This window comes from Euprymna scolopes, chromosome 10 (assembly GCF_053919585.1).
Source record: "Euprymna scolopes isolate OS-2025 chromosome 10, ASM5391958v1, whole genome shotgun sequence".
Lineage (NCBI taxonomy): Eukaryota > Metazoa > Mollusca > Cephalopoda > Sepiida > Sepiolidae > Euprymna > Euprymna scolopes.
In genome coordinates, this window is record NC_136491.1 from 96,503,142 (window position 1) to 96,519,675 (window position 16,534).

General features: G+C 30.2%; 1 protein-coding gene across 28 annotated transcripts in view; it reads right to left on the reverse strand.

Moving 5' to 3' along the window:
* Positions 1-16,534, reverse strand: part of LOC145286154 (uncharacterized) — an 811,438-nt gene that overhangs the window by 292,084 nt on the left and 502,820 nt on the right. For all 28 annotated transcript variants that reach the window (XM_080134928.1, XM_080134927.1, XM_080134924.1 and 25 more), the window contains one exon: positions 13,011-13,066. In XM_080134928.1, the coding sequence (XP_079991054.1) occupies positions 13,011-13,066 (56 nt within the window). The remainder of the gene's footprint in view (positions 1-13,010; positions 13,067-16,534) is intronic.

A 16,534-nucleotide genomic window follows, 5' to 3' on the forward strand; every position in this document is an offset into this window, starting at 1 on the left:
TCTCGTGAAAATCTGTCGCCTTTGTCGAAAGTTTTAGGCAGACATACAAGCATACATACATACATACATACATTTAAACAGAAAGGTGAAATTTATATAATCGCTGACCTTTCATTTCTTGTAAAAAATAATTTTACCAAGAATACTTCATAAGTTTTGGTTTCGGTTTTGATTATAGCTGATGCCACGCCAGTGAACTATATATTTTATAAATAATTTTATCAAGAATTCCTCATAAGTTTTGATTTCGGTTTCGATTATAGCTGAAGGAACTCAAATTATATATATATATATATATATATATATATATATATATATATACACACATATTTTTTTTTTTTTCAAAAAGTATTGGTTTTGGTTCAAGCTGATGCACCCAAGTCATATGAATATATTTTTGAGATCGTAACTTTATAATATATAAAAATCGATAGAACTCTATAATAATATATACAGAATTAAAATGTCATATTTAAACTGTTGTTTAAATGGAAAAAAAAAACTGAGTCGAGTTGTTACTTATCTTCTGTTCCTTGTGACGTACTCTGCATACAACTTGTGGGCCCCAAGTGAAGACATGTAATGACTATATTACCCTACACATAAAAAAGCATAGCTATAGAGCGTAGAATACAAGACAAATTTGAACATAATGAATGCCGGGCAAACGCTAGGTTGGTACAGTTACTTTTAAATAAGATTTTGTTTCTATAACATTTTATGGAAGTTTGTTTTGATAATAATATAAAAGCTTTTGGTATCATCAATAACAGATAGATATCTCCCAGACATATATCTATATAATAGATCAATAGATCTATAGTCAATTGGATGGATTTTTATTGCAAAATGTCAATCTATACGATTGATACAAAGTCATTGTTTTGGTAAGGGAGAAGAGTATGTTAAATAAAAAATCTGCTATAACACGCCCATCTTTATTTATATAAAGTTAGCTATGTGTATATCTTTGTATATTTTGTATGTACAGTATTCACTCCTAAACCCATTAACGGATCATTATAAATCATGAAACACAGGTGTTAAGCGTAATGGATTGATATAAAGACATTGTTTTGGTAAATAAAAAATCTGCTTATGCGCATAAGCCTGAAGAGTCCTAGAGTGGATGACACGCGGAATATTCAGTGTAGCTTAATCGCCATATACATTTTATAACTTACTAACTAGCTCTACCTATGTATTGAGCACTTTTGAAGTATATACTTAAAGTTTACGCATAAATCTATACTTTCGTATATAAATTTATGTGAGTAAATTAAGTAGTTATATATATATATATATATATATATATATATATATATATATATATATATATATATATACATATCCAAATATATTTATATATATATTCAAAAAATATTTTCAAAACAACACACACACACACACACACACACATATATATATATATATATATTAGTCATCTAATTTATACAACTCACTATGTCTGTGTTTGTCTGTTTCCATTTTTTCAAAGTGCATCTTCTTCGATATATTATATAGTTGTGGGACATGAGAAATAATGTTATTTATATGTCAGTCAGTCCATCTATGTATCTATGTGTATCTATGTGTATCTATCGATCTATCTATCTAACTGGCGAGGAAAACAAGAGATGAGATGTGAAGCTATGTTTTGATAGAAGTTGTCAAAACTATAAAATGGTCAAGTTGCACCGGAAGCTCTAAAAATAGCTGACCGGAAGGACGTGTTGTTGTCACGTGTTCAGGTTGGCTTGATATAGTAGAGTTGGAATTTGGATGTTGAGCAGGATGGACGCTTTAACAGGTAGTCTCCCACTCACTGGGGAGGGAGCTTACATGTCTCAGAATGGAGACCTAGAATTAACCACCCAAGCAAAGATACTCACTTTCCATTATTCTGCGATCGACACCTGGAAAGTGAATAAAAACTATATAAAACCAACCATTGTCTTGAAGTTGAAATGCATTCGTCAACAGGTTCCAGCTTCCCTCTAAGAACAGATGAATTTCCAGCTGGACCAAAAGACTAACGACGTAGTTGAAACACGGAACACATTTAGACGATCACAGGACATAAATAGACTGCAACACGATAACTTAGGATTCAGATAGTGAAGAAAACACACTATAAACATTTAGTACCGCGATACACAATAACCCGACATATATATATATATATATATATATATATATATATATATGATGAAAATAATGGAAATAGTATTCCGACAAAAATAGAGAAAATAAAAAGGAACAAACCGTATTATGTGTTCATCAACGTTTCGTCTTTATTTCGAGACTTCCTCTGGATGAATGAGATTAAGAAATTTTTTTTTGTTTCTTAATCTCATTCATCCAGAGGAAGTCTCGAAATAAAGACGAAACGTTGATGAACACATAATATGGTTTGTTCCTTTTTATTTTCTCTCTCTCTCTCTCTCTCTCTCTATATATATATATATATATATATATATATATATGAACACCACCTCATAACGTAACAGATATGCAAGGTCAGGGATAGGCATGAGACAAGGCAAATGGTTGCATTTTTTTAACCATTCCTTTTGCGGTTTTTAGCTGCCAAAAAATAGCTGACTCTTTAATAATAAATATGAAATCTGCATAAATTAAAATATCATATTTAAGCGTATTTTATGACCAAGCAACACCGGGCGACCAGCTAGTATATAAGTAAAACGGTAACTGGATTCGATTTACATTTCTTATTAAGCTTCTTTTTTTTTTAATACATATTTATGTTATGTTGCTATTCTACCGGAATACGCAAGAAAGTAAAATAGTCTATTATTATGATCAGTATTATAATTGTTGATTATTATGACTTGAAAAAGTAGAACGTCAGAAGTAACGCTATCAAAGCGAAATAAATATTTACAGTTGAAATATTTACAATAAATAGTTTCCATGAATGTAACTTGATGGATGCAATATCATTCTGATAATTATGTTTTTCAATAAAAATGTATCAGACAGTTTTAGAAAATTAGAACAAAGAAAAATGGATGAACAAAATACATTTAGGAAACAACAGGTGGTATGTTTTGGTGATTCGTAAAGATACACGCCAGAAAATGAAGTGAGTTTTAGATTACGCATAGAAAGTTTTTGTTTTTTTAACACGGTGGTCACCACTTAACAAGGCCCAGAAGCCACTCAGGGATAAGGATTATTGCAAGTACAGTACGTTAGTGTGGAGATTTGATGAAGTGTTTACTTAAGGGGGCGGTTCATTAGGAATTTGTTAACGTTGAACTTGAAGACATCCAAGTTGTAGTCAGGTGGGAAGCAGGCAGACGGAACAGAGTTCCATAGGCGTGCAGTTCTAAGAAAGAAGCTTTGTTCATGGAATCCATGTTTTGATTTAGGCACAGATAAAGAGTAGGGGAAATTTTTCACAGTGGATTCAGCTAGACGGGTGTTTTTCGTGAAAGATTGGCGAGATTGGAGTTCAGACGAGCACCTGCCATGTAAATAACAATAAAACAAGGATAGGCTTGCAACGTCTCTTCTGTGGGAGAGAGGTTGCAGGGTAGAGAAAAGGGCATCCCCCAGTAAGCCACGAAGTTTATTTTGTACTCTGTCAAGGCAGGATAGGCTGTTTTTAGCAGCTCCTGCCCAGATATAGCAGCGTTGAACTGAACAGTTTGTAGTAGAGACAGATGATGGCAGTCATGGAACCACTGGACTGGTCAATGAATATGTAGTTGTGGATATGAAAACGGTGTGCCACCTCGGAACAAATAACTCGCAACTACAATAAATGTAAACACCAAACAACTTGGTTGTTTGAGTTTTTCGTGAGAGACATGGCTACGTTTTAGGAGCACGTTGGAACAGACGAACATAGTTGTGATTCAAGGTATGTTGTCCTTTGTCCAGCACAAATGTAAAATATGTTTATTCGTCCTTTTGTCTATAAACGGTTTAGTATGTCAACACGTACAGATACCCTTTATACATACATCAAGAAGAGAAACCTTCATACACTAGATGATAACATAAAGACGTTACACACATTAAATAGACGACACGTTAACAAGATAATCATAGAAAACAATCATATATACGCTTGTTATACACCTCTCTGTACAACATTTATTCCTATCTAATTTTATATGCTAATTAACATGTGTAGTTTTTAAAATACATAAACCATGTATTAATTAACCATAGTTCTGCTGATTTGCTATCATGTATCAATTAACGATTTGTTAAGACGAAACATTTCACAACTGGTTTTCACATCCAGTATTTTCTGATATTTTACACCTCGTTTATCCAAAATACAATATTTACAGACGTTTTGCTACCAGGAACCAATCAACCATAAAAACAAATGTATCAATTACAAGAATGTATCAATTACAGTTGATTTGCTGGAAAACAGAAAAACGAAACCAACTGTTCATCTAATATGATTAAGTTTCATCAAATTACATCAAAACAAATTTATTCTAATCCCATCCCGGTGCTAGGGGTTCATAACCGCCTCACCTCCAATCAAAACAATTTATGATACAGTTGCCCTGACTATTAGAATGCATAACAGTATGACAGTAAATACATTAAATTTTATAAAATTGATTTATTATTTCTAGTAGTTGTATGTCTTTTCATTATAAGCAAAAAAAAAAAAAAAAAAAAAAAATGTATAACTTAGATATCACGATATACAATAGAATTATAGTTTGAAATATTCATTCGTCACAATGGACCATAAGATTTTTTTAAAAATCAAATCTCATTTTTTTAAAATTCTTATGAAACTTTTATTAATTATATATATATCAACATGTCTTGTTTTGTAAGTCAAAATTAATGTGTATAAATACAACAGATGGTATACAAAAATACCATATGTTCATAATACTGATTAATAAGTGTAGAACCGGTGGTAAAAGACAGCATTTGATAACTGATTGGTTTTTAGTTTATTTATTTAATATCTTATTATATTAGTGTTTTAGGGACGAATGTATGCTTGTTTTTTTCAGTAAAAATTTTCAAAAAAGTTATATCATTAATGATTAAATTTAAATTCTTCAATTTCATGACTTAATATATATGGGAGGGGAACATATCTCTAATTTGCTTGGAGGGGAACATATCTCTAATTTGCTTGGAGGGGAGATACAGCCTTTATAGACATTCTGCTCATTTTGTTGTTTTGTTTGCGGATGCACTAGTGGTACCGCAAACAATAGCCGCTGTAGAAAAGAACAACAGAAAAGCTACATTTAATCTTGACTCTATATAGTTTATGAACGTGACTCTATATAGTTTATGAACGTGACTCTATATAGTTTATGAACGTGACTCTATATAGTTTATGAACGTGACTCTATATAGTTTATGAACGTGACTCTATATAGTTTATGAACGTGACTCTATATAGTTTATGAACGTGACTCTATATAGTTTATGAACGTGACTCTATATAGTTTATGAACGTGACTCTATATAGTTTATGAACGTGACTCTATATAGTTTATGAACGTGACTCTATATAGTTTATGAACGTGACTCTATATAGTTTATGAACGTGACTCTATATAGTTTATGAACGTGACTCTATATAGTTTATGAGCGTGACTCTATATAGTTTATAAGCGTGACTCTATATAGTTTATAAGCGTGACTCTATATAGTTTATAAGCGTGACTCTATATAGTTTATAAGCGTGACTCTATATAGTTTATAAGCGTGACTCTATATAGTTTATGAACGTGACTCTATATAGTTTATAAGCGTGACTCTATATAGTTTATAAGCGTGAATCTATATAGTTTATAAACGTGACTCTATATCTATATAATCATAAAACTCTAATGACCTTGTAACGGGTATTGTAACCCCACATCCGGTTTACAACTTCCTGTTGCGCATGTGTACATAAACATAAACCCATAATAGCATAAACACAAATCGCTACTTATCCATCGCTTTCCCTTTTTTTTTAAATTTATTCTCCGTCTTTTAATACACCTTTCTTAAAAAACATTCATACATTTTCTTCTACACTACCAACATAAATAAATAACTCCAAAAATATTTTTTTTAATTTGTGTTACAAATAAATAATCAACGTGACAATAAAACGTATTGTTTTACTGTGTACGTTTTCAGCATCCCAATTGATTTTTTTTTTGCGTTTAAATTATCCAAATAAACAATTGTTAATACTTTCTGCTTTTTTTTTACATCTTTCATTTCCGCATTGTCTTAATTAGTTTTATTGACCTTATTATTAAAATATAAATTAATTATTTGACCCAATGGGTCATTAATGTTTGTTTAAAATAAATGAAAAAAAGTTACATTTTATTTTCATTTTCTATTTAAAAAGCCATTCTTAACATGGGGAGAGTGTTGTTTAACTATTCTGTACTTTCAACTAACAATTTCATTTAAAAAAGATATATCAAAATTTGAATTTAACTTTAAGTATCATGGTAGCTGTTCAGTGCACATTTACCTATAAGTATGGCAAACCACTTATAATTCCATGGCTGTAAGATTTTTTTTTCAAAAATAAACAATTATAAACAGAACGACTCATAGAAATCTATCTATATTCTTTTTTCATTTTAATATACTTTCATAGAAATTTTCTGTTATGTCACAAAAAACTATTTTCTTTACGTCACAAGTGCCACACTCATACATTAATTCCATAGCTAATATAACATACTGATCCAACGGGTCACGGGTAGTCTAGTATTGTATAAACTTGACTCTATATATATTTTATAAACTTGACTCTATATATATTTTATAAACTTGAGTCATTTTTGTTAAACTTTTACAATAAAGGTTAATAAAACAATCTCTATAACTCGTTTATAATTTCATAAGTTCGATATTTTTTTTTTACATGGGAGTAACTACTTATCAAGAGTTAATGAGTGTCAGATAATCATAATCATGATGGTTGATAATGGTGGAAATTGGATAAAATTTGATTATTTAACCCTTTATGACCTGAATTATGATGTAGATGATTTAAAGAATATTTATTGTTAATTTTAGTGACTTGAAAGGTTAATGATATTATGATTGTCTTCAAACTGGAAAAATTGTAAAGTTCAATAATTAAACTACTACACTGAGAATTTTTGCATTTCATGAACTTAACTTGATTATTATCAATAGTGTTTGAAAAAAAAGTGTATTCATGACAACAAACGAAATCCTCCACTCTGAGACAGATGGCAGCATACTGAATGTAAGCAATGGACAGTTGCCATCTGGAGGTATCTGACATCTACCCAGGTACTGAACTAATATGTACAAGGTGTGTTTGTAATCAATTTCCACTTTATTTATGCCATCATGTTCATTTATTTACGACTGAACGAATTGTAGTCAACTGGAAAGCAGCCACGCAGTAATGATTCTGAGATTATATATATATATATATATATATATATATATATATATATATATATGTATATATAATTATGATTATTTATGATTTATAATCATTTCACCCTTTAAGAATGTAATTTCTTAAAGTTGAGCACTGTTTGAGAAATAAAAAAGTGTTTGGTTTGGCCTTGAGTGAGATTCTGAGTTCCAGTTTCTTGATCACTATAGGACGTCTTAATAACGTTGTGCTTTATAAACGTTAAATTTCCTTTAATTTTCAGGGCGGTTGGCGGTAGCTTAGGGGTAACACTCCTTGCAAATGAAGTCAAGGGTGGCTTTGTGGCGGGGGGGGGGGGTTCGACCAGTCATAATCATCACTTCCTGCACTCATAATTTCGAAAGCATTAAACACTAGTGTCTGTAGGTATAAAAAAATAATGATTAATTATAATATATATATATATATATATATATATATATATATATATATATTGATTTTTATTGATGTTGCTTCCTAGATGTTATTCCAATGAAACTCCAGTGCTTATAAACAGTGCTCAATAACAGGTAGAATTGTACTATAGTATAAATTTCATTATTTATACAAACATTATTGGCTAATAATGTGCAGAGAATCGTAAAGAGAGATTAGATGTTCACAACACTTGATAATAATGTCTGCTTCAAATAGAATAGTTTACAGTCTAGACGGTTTGCTCTCAACTTGGGAGGGCAACTATTTGATACTGGTCTCCCCCCCCCCCCTCATATTCCCAAATAATTATAAACAAATTTGACTGCTTGGATCATAAAACTTTCAATTTAAGAGATTTTTAATGTCTATTTGGTTGGGTTGTAAACAATAATAAAAAGCAGCTGCTTTCGAGAGGGGGGAGGGGAATTAAAAAAAAATACAATAAAAAACGGAAAGCAAACAACATTGAGATTTGAAAAACAACCACAGAAAGAAGACATTATACACACACACACACACGTCTTTTTCATCAAGGTTTCGTTTTTATTGCATGACTCTCTCAAGAGGACTAAAATTTTTTAGAAAAACATGGAAGTCAATATTTTTCTACAAATCAGTCATTTTGAGAAATTCTTGAAATAAAGACGAAACGTCAATGAATATGTAAACAAATTTCAGGTTTTAGTGGGAAGACAATTGCCACACATTAATAACTATTGCTTCTAATATTTTAAAGCAATATTTAGACCGGCTAATTATCCCCACCATTTACAAGTCGAATATATTGGGCATACTACTCAGCGACTATAGGTAAGAAATTCTCAGCAAATCCCTAGCAATATCTGTAATTTAAATTGCGTACATTCAGACACACCAATATAAACGGTTCTGCTACAGGTATATATATATATATATATATATATATATATATATATATATATATATATATAGAGAGAGAGAGAGAGAGAGAGAGAGAGAGAGAAAGAGAGAGAGAAAGAGAGAGTGTGTGTGTGTGTGTGTGTGTGTGTGTGTGTGTGTGTGTGTGTGTGTGTGTGTGTAATAGACAGTGTCTAAAGAGCAAAACCTCAGTAAAATATATTTAAAGGTACTGTGCTCGGAGTATTGCAATTATGATAAACTCGATAGGTGTAATTACCACGAGCTATATAAATAGAGAGGGTGAAAGATTGATAATTGTGAAATTATCGATTAAGTTTTCATTGGAGGAAACATAACAAAATCAAATTAATATGTACGATCGTTTCGGAAACGATATCTTTTTTTTTTTATTCAATATTCACAAATAAAAACCATCGAGAAATAAGTAAAATCTCAATGGTTATATTTGTAAACTTCGAATGAATAAAAGGATATCATTTCAGAAACGACCGTGCATATAAATTTGATTTTGTTATGTTTCCTCCTATGAAAACTTGATTGATAATTTCAACTTATTAATCTCTAACCCTTTATGTGTGTGTGTGTGTATGTGTACATATATACAGGTGTGTATTATATATATATGTGTGTGTGTATATATATATATATATATATATATATACTGGCAAAAAAACAAAAACAACAATGAGGAATAACTTCATATTTGTATTTTTTCGGATATTACAATTGTTTCGACATAAACCAGACAATTTTAAATTTTATATCATCTAGAAATTTTCGTAGTTATACCTCATCAGATATGTTTGAAAAAAAAAAAACCCAACAAAGTTTGTACATATCTTGACACATTTTCATTCTGTTAAAACTACATTGGGCAGTAAATACCATCCCCCCCCATGCTTTTTAACATGTCCAACATCTGTGTTGTAAAAATTTATATGGGCCCTATTTTCGTATATTTGTTCTTAATTATGGTGAGAATTTTTAAAATTTGGATTATTTTGAAACCGGACAAAAAAAATCTGAATCAATGAGATTTATGGTTTCTTTCTTTAAATTACAATTTTTAGTGTTTTATTTGTTAATCAATCTCAATTAATTTGGTTAGATTTTAACATTTACTCTAGATTCAAAACTCTCACATAGAAAGTTTCGTATTTTGTGCATTACTCGGTGATTTTAATGTTAAACTAGCTAATACTGCAATTATATAAGTTTCAGAACGAATACATATTTTATAATAGGTTAATGAAAAAGTTTGCAGACATTTTCTTTTGATTTTTATCAATTCATGGCATCTCAAAATCATCCAAATAAACCTCAATTTAAAATCCAAAAGATTAATATTGATCAGGAAAAATATTTATTTCCAGAATTCATATTCGGATGAGTACTTTGAATCCTAAAATGTATGATAATTAACTATGCATATTATACCATCAATCTCATTATTTTGTAAACAGAAATGTTCCTGGCACAAAGAATTCTCCTTACTCTTCTGATTTGGCTTCACTGTTTTGTTTGCTTCAAAACTCAATTTGAATTCAATAATAAGACAGGATTGCAATCGTAAAAAAACACTTGATTTTCGCCATTAAACTTTTCATTCTATCTAAAAACAACTTTTTAATCAACAGTTTAAAAGCCTCACAATTTTTTACCATCGCTGATGTCGACAATATTTTTACCATAATCTCTGTTCATATAAAATTAGGTAATATGTACATGTTTCTGTGTACATAAATTCACTCCTAAACTAATTAACCGATCATTATGAATTTTATAAGACAGCTGCTAAGTTTAAGGGTTGGTAATGTGATTTATATTTAGTTTAATTTAGTGTCTTGTAATTTTTTGTGAGATTTTACCAATAAGTATTTTATTTTAATTCAATTTTCCCCCCAAACAAGGCACAGTGCCACTTTGAAATAGGGAGCTACTATCGGGGACATAAGTTGCAGGGGTATTATGAAGGGAGATGAGTAGCAAGATGTCTGTTCACATTACACTTGAACTTCTGCATGTCAGTACAGTTAGGAAAGCAGAATCCCGGAAGGGAGTTCCAAAGACTAGCAGTTCTGGGGAAGAAACTATTGGAGTAGAAGGCTTTCTTACACCTAGGGATCTCTATTGTGAAGGGGTGGGATTTAGCTGCTTGTTGGGTTTGTTGGGGGTATTCACGTTGAGGGAGTACAAGTGCTTGTAGTTCGTCAGAGCATCCACCATTAAAGTACTTGTAGAACAGGCAGAGGGAGGAAACATTTTGTCAATGGGACAGAGGCTGAAGCCTAGATGACAGTTCAGGACCTATCAGGTTGGCGACTCTCTTTTGAACCCTGTCTAGGAGTGAGAGACAAGTAGTAGATGCACCAGCCCAAATGTGACAACAGCACTTCATAAATAGGCGAATGGTGGCCTTATAGAGGTACAGGATACTTTCAGGCGTAAGTAATTTTCTAGCATGGTAGAGAGAGCCCACCTTCTTCGCAGCAGCCTTGGTAATGTTCTCAATGTATCTATTCCAGTTCATGTTCCCTGTATTAATTAATAAATATTCCCTCATTTCACTTTCTTCGGAATATTTTAAAGGAATTTTAGATGCATAATATGGACACATCATATTCTTTTTTAATTAAATATTTCAGATTAGCACTGAATTTGATCCATAGTCATTCTTAATTAAGCGATATTATCTTCATTTCAATATTCCTAAAGCATTAGATTTTAAACAGTTTCTAAAATTATATCAATATAATGAATTTGTTTTTTATCCAAATTGGAATAAGGATTCTAGACATAAGTTTAAATAGCATTACATCTTGATTTTGATATTTGTAAGGGGGCATAAAAATGGTTTGAAAGTATTATGCTTAGGGGCATTCTTTTGGTTAATAGTTTGTAACCCATTGACAAAAAAAAAAAAAATAAAATAAAAATTTGGAAACATTTCAATTGGAGGACAGAGAGTAATTTCTAGCTAGAATTATTTATTTTTTTTATATACAAAAGTCAAGTATTAGGGCTTATTTGTGCTCCTAAACCAAAAACAAAAGTGGTACTCTTCAATTATCCCTCTGACATATAATCTAACCCAAATTTGTATTTCTATTTAGGCAAAGTTAGATAAAAAGTTTTTTTAATGTAGATGGATGTCTAGCTCCCAATAAAGAGGTATTCTGAATGCATCAAAATAAAAATTGCCCCGGTTAAGAAGGATTTCTCTTTCTTTGACAGAGGACAGAACAGGTATTACACATCGATCCCAGTCCGAAAGCCGGAGAAATCGTAATTCAAATTTGTATTTAACATCTATGAAATATTGAAAAAAAATATTCATCAAGTTGAGATGTACCAAGAGAAAGTATGATCAGTTGCAACATTGTTACTAGGAAAAAAATGCGTTACACACAGGATGAAGTTGGATTGTTTTATGGCATATCAACCCTTTTCGGGCTATTTAATGTCAAATCCAGTCGTTTTGAAAACTTTTTTTTTTAATGCTTTAAGTTGTTTATGTTTTCAAATATTTATTCATTTGATTTGATTTGGCTGAATTTATAGATGAAAATTATTATTATTTTTTTTTTTTTTGGCTTTGGAGAACATGATTGAGTTTTGCAAAGGAAAAAAAAGAAGCAATACTATCTATGACCTTTATATCCTATAGTGAAAGATTGTTTTTTATTCTAATGAACTTTGGAAAAGCATCTTTAACTGACAAATTTTGAAAACTATTTCAAATATCTGATTCATCCTTACTTTAGTCATGTTTTAGCAGAAGAAGAAATATCTACAAACACAAATGTGTAAAAGAATCCCAGATAGACTTAAGCTTATTGCATTAATGTCTGCAATGTGTGTGTATATATATATATATATATATATATATATATATATATATATATATATATATATATATATATATATATATATATATATTACTGTATCTACAATCACCTGTTATTTTCATTTTTTTTTTAAGAAAATAAAAATTACAGGTTTGAACATCAGTTTGCAAAGATGTCTGAGATATTCATTAATCTTGTGGTAAAACTCCCTGGTACCGTCGGATCGGGTCGGAATATATATATATATATATATATAATCCCTAAAGTTACAATTTCTGCAGTTATACTTCTTGCTACGAATTATTAGAAAACAATAAAAAGCTGTGAAATTCTTCAAAGATTTCGCTCACATTGTAAACATTTAAATGTTAAATACTTTAAATACTTACCCCCATCAAGGGCAATGTAATTATTCCCTGTATAATTCCCGCTTTGATTGTCACTCCTGAAATAGCAGAAAAAAAAAAGTATTAAGTCGTTAGTCAAAAATTTGTCAACACTTCTATTAGACAAAAGAAAAAACAAGTTTTTAGAATACGTAAATTATTTTTTATTTGAAAAGTACAAGCATTGAATTTCTTTATAAAAAATACGTATACTTCTAAAAAATAAAATTCCTGGTATTTTCTTTTTTTACTTTCAATTATGATAATATGCCTTGTGATGTAGAATTAATTTCAACAAATTAATACTTTTTACCGAAGTATATAACTATGAATTAATTCCTGGGGTTTCTGCTTTGTTTTGGATGGAATTTACAAGTATTGTTTGGACATTTTTATTGATTCTATATTTTGCTGGGCACCTACAAAAATTTATTCAATGTTTTAAGAAAATTATGGTCTACTTATTTGCATGTCTTTGAAGCAGTTTTTCATTTTTTATGCAGCACTTTGCATTATTGTTGCATTCTGTAAGATTTTCCAAGCTGCAGTGGTTGGACAGTAGAGGATAGACAAAGTAATGTTGCATTGTATTGTTCTATCCACATTCACAGATGGTTGAGTCAGTTTTGTAGTCTCATCTGGTCATAACTTTTGATTGTTACATTCCTGTTCTCAGGTGTCCGAGTATTTCCTTCTGGAGCTAGAATTCTTCTGAATCTGAAGAGGGGATTTCTATGTAAGAACTACATCAATTTCATGTTTCTAAATTAACTAAATAATACTAATAGAATAATGACAGAGTTCAATTATTTTCGAATGTTAATTTTTTAATTGAAAATTCTACACGCATTCAGACTTTGGAAACAAATGGCCTGTTAACCTAGTTTTATAGTTATTCATCCACTGTTTCTTGGTCAATTTATTTTTTTTATTTTTGGCCTGTGTAACCCTAAAAAAATCAGCAATATGACACCACCCCACCCCATTCAAAAACTCTGAAGAACAATGTATTATATCAAAAGAGTAACATGTGTTATATCAAAAGAGTAACATGTGTTATATCAAAAGAATAACGCATGTTATATCAAAAGAGTAACATGTGTTATATCAAAAGAGTAACGCGTGTTATATCAAAAGAGTAACGCGTGTTATATCAAAAGAGTAACATGAAAGTTACATTCGCTATCTATTTTACCATTTTTAATTTTATGAGTATGTTTTAAATTCAATACAAACAAAAAGTAGTTCTAATCTATGGGTAATTATCATCCAAAAAATGTATTCTTACGCATTCTTTGACGATATAAACCTATTTTTCTATTACCAAATGATTTTCTTGTGATTTGGATAAGTTTCTTGTAGAAAAGTCTCTACGCTATTGTTGTATTCAGCAGATCTTCCAAACTGCACCGGATTCGCAGATGATTGGGTTAGTTTTGTAGCCTCATCTGATCATATCAACTTGTGCTCGCCTTATTCCTGTACTTAGGTGGCTGAGTGTTTTACACTGGAACCAAGGTGTTTCTGAATCGGGAAGGAGGGCTCTAGAAAAAGAGATTCTCATGCCGATAAGATTGGGGCCATTCTGTATCTATCTGGCCTTTTCCTGAGATATTGTTATAGATTTGACAAATCCTGAGAAGCTTCTCAGGGATCGAAGTAGAAGCGGTCACATCGCAATCTCTGTCAAGTAATACTCACTATTGCCCACAAATTCTATCAAACATTTTGACAAAAAAGAGCGATGTTCATAAGCTAAACAAATGTCAGTAGATTTCTTTTTTTAGTTTATTGTATGACTTAAATAAACACCGTCTTGAAACAGCTATAAACAACTATATTTTTCTTTATTGGTTTTAGAATGATTTAAATCGTAAAAAAAAAAAAAAAACAGATAGGTGTAGGAGTCCATGGTAAAGTTATTAGCTAAATTTATTTTGATGCAAAAATTTCTTGCGATATGATTAAAGGAGGAAAAAAAAAATGGATGAAATGCACTGAGAAAGAAATACATTATTTTAAAAAAAATGTCCTTGTAATTTAATTTTCTGTTCATCATTTTGTGGTGAATAATATTTTTTTGTGTGTGAATAAAAGCGATAGTTTACAATTAATTCAATTAGAATACGACGGGATAGAACAGTGAATCACAGACTGAAATTAAATTAACAAATGAACAGATAAAGTGATGAGTGCTATGTAACAGCTGATATGCTTCAAAGTGTTAAAAGTCTATTTAAAATATATGGACAATGAGTAATGAAGATGTACATATATAAACACACACACGCATATATAAACACACACGCACACACACACGTGTGTGTGTGTGTGTGTGTGTGTGTGTGTGTGCGTTTATGTTTATGTGGCTTCCTTTAGTCTTGACAGACTATGGACACCCACTGTAAAGGTGCCTGCGTGTGAAATTTGTTTGGCAAGAGTTGCGCGGCCTCCAACTATGCCTCTCCTGAGTCAACATCGTTGCATACCAGTGGCAAGTTGAGGTACAGGACGACCGGAGAGCACATACTACGCCCAGAATTCCCAAATGGTCACCCATCTGATACTAGCCAGGTTCAACGTTGCTTAACTTTGGTGATCTGGCGAGAACCGGTGTGTCAACATGTTTATGCCGTGTGTGTGTGTGTATATATATATATATATATATATATATATATATATATATATATATATATATATATATATATATATATATATATATATATATATATATATATATATATAATAAGATTGTTGAAATTTTATTCATTTTTTTATTATTTAGATTAATTTCTTTCCTTTTTTCCGCTCCCTGAGCGTTTTTTATTATAAGAAAGGAGTTATTTTACCTTTGTTTACATTTTTCTTTGCCCACATTTTAGGATGTATTTACTTTTTTATTTTATTTAAATATTATTTATTAATTATTAATTAATAATTACTGCGTGCATAAAATTAATCATTTATATACATTATTATTATATTATATTAATAAATAAATTATATATATATATATATATATATATATGAAAATTTCAAAACCAAGACAACAAGAACAAAAATTTAGAGCATCATGTTGTGTATTTTTCAAGAATGTTACAATTGTTTCGACACGATTCGGACAATTTCAAGTTTTATGTTATTCAAAAATATTCCAGAATAGCATCTCATCAGATGGTTAGAAAAAAAAAAACACTGATTAATATACATATCTGAACGTATCTAATGTTCAGATATATATATATTCTAAGTTTAAGAATATATATATTATTACAAGTGTGTATATATATATATATATATATATATATATATATATATATATATGTAACTACTTAATTTACCCACATAAAATTAATATACGAAAGTATAATTTATGCGTAAACTTTAAGTATTTACTTCAAAAGTGCTCAATACATAGGTAGAGCTAGTTAGTAATTTATAAAATATATATGGCGATTAAGTTAAGTGTAGCTTAATCGCCATATATATATATATATATATATATATATATATATATATATATTCAG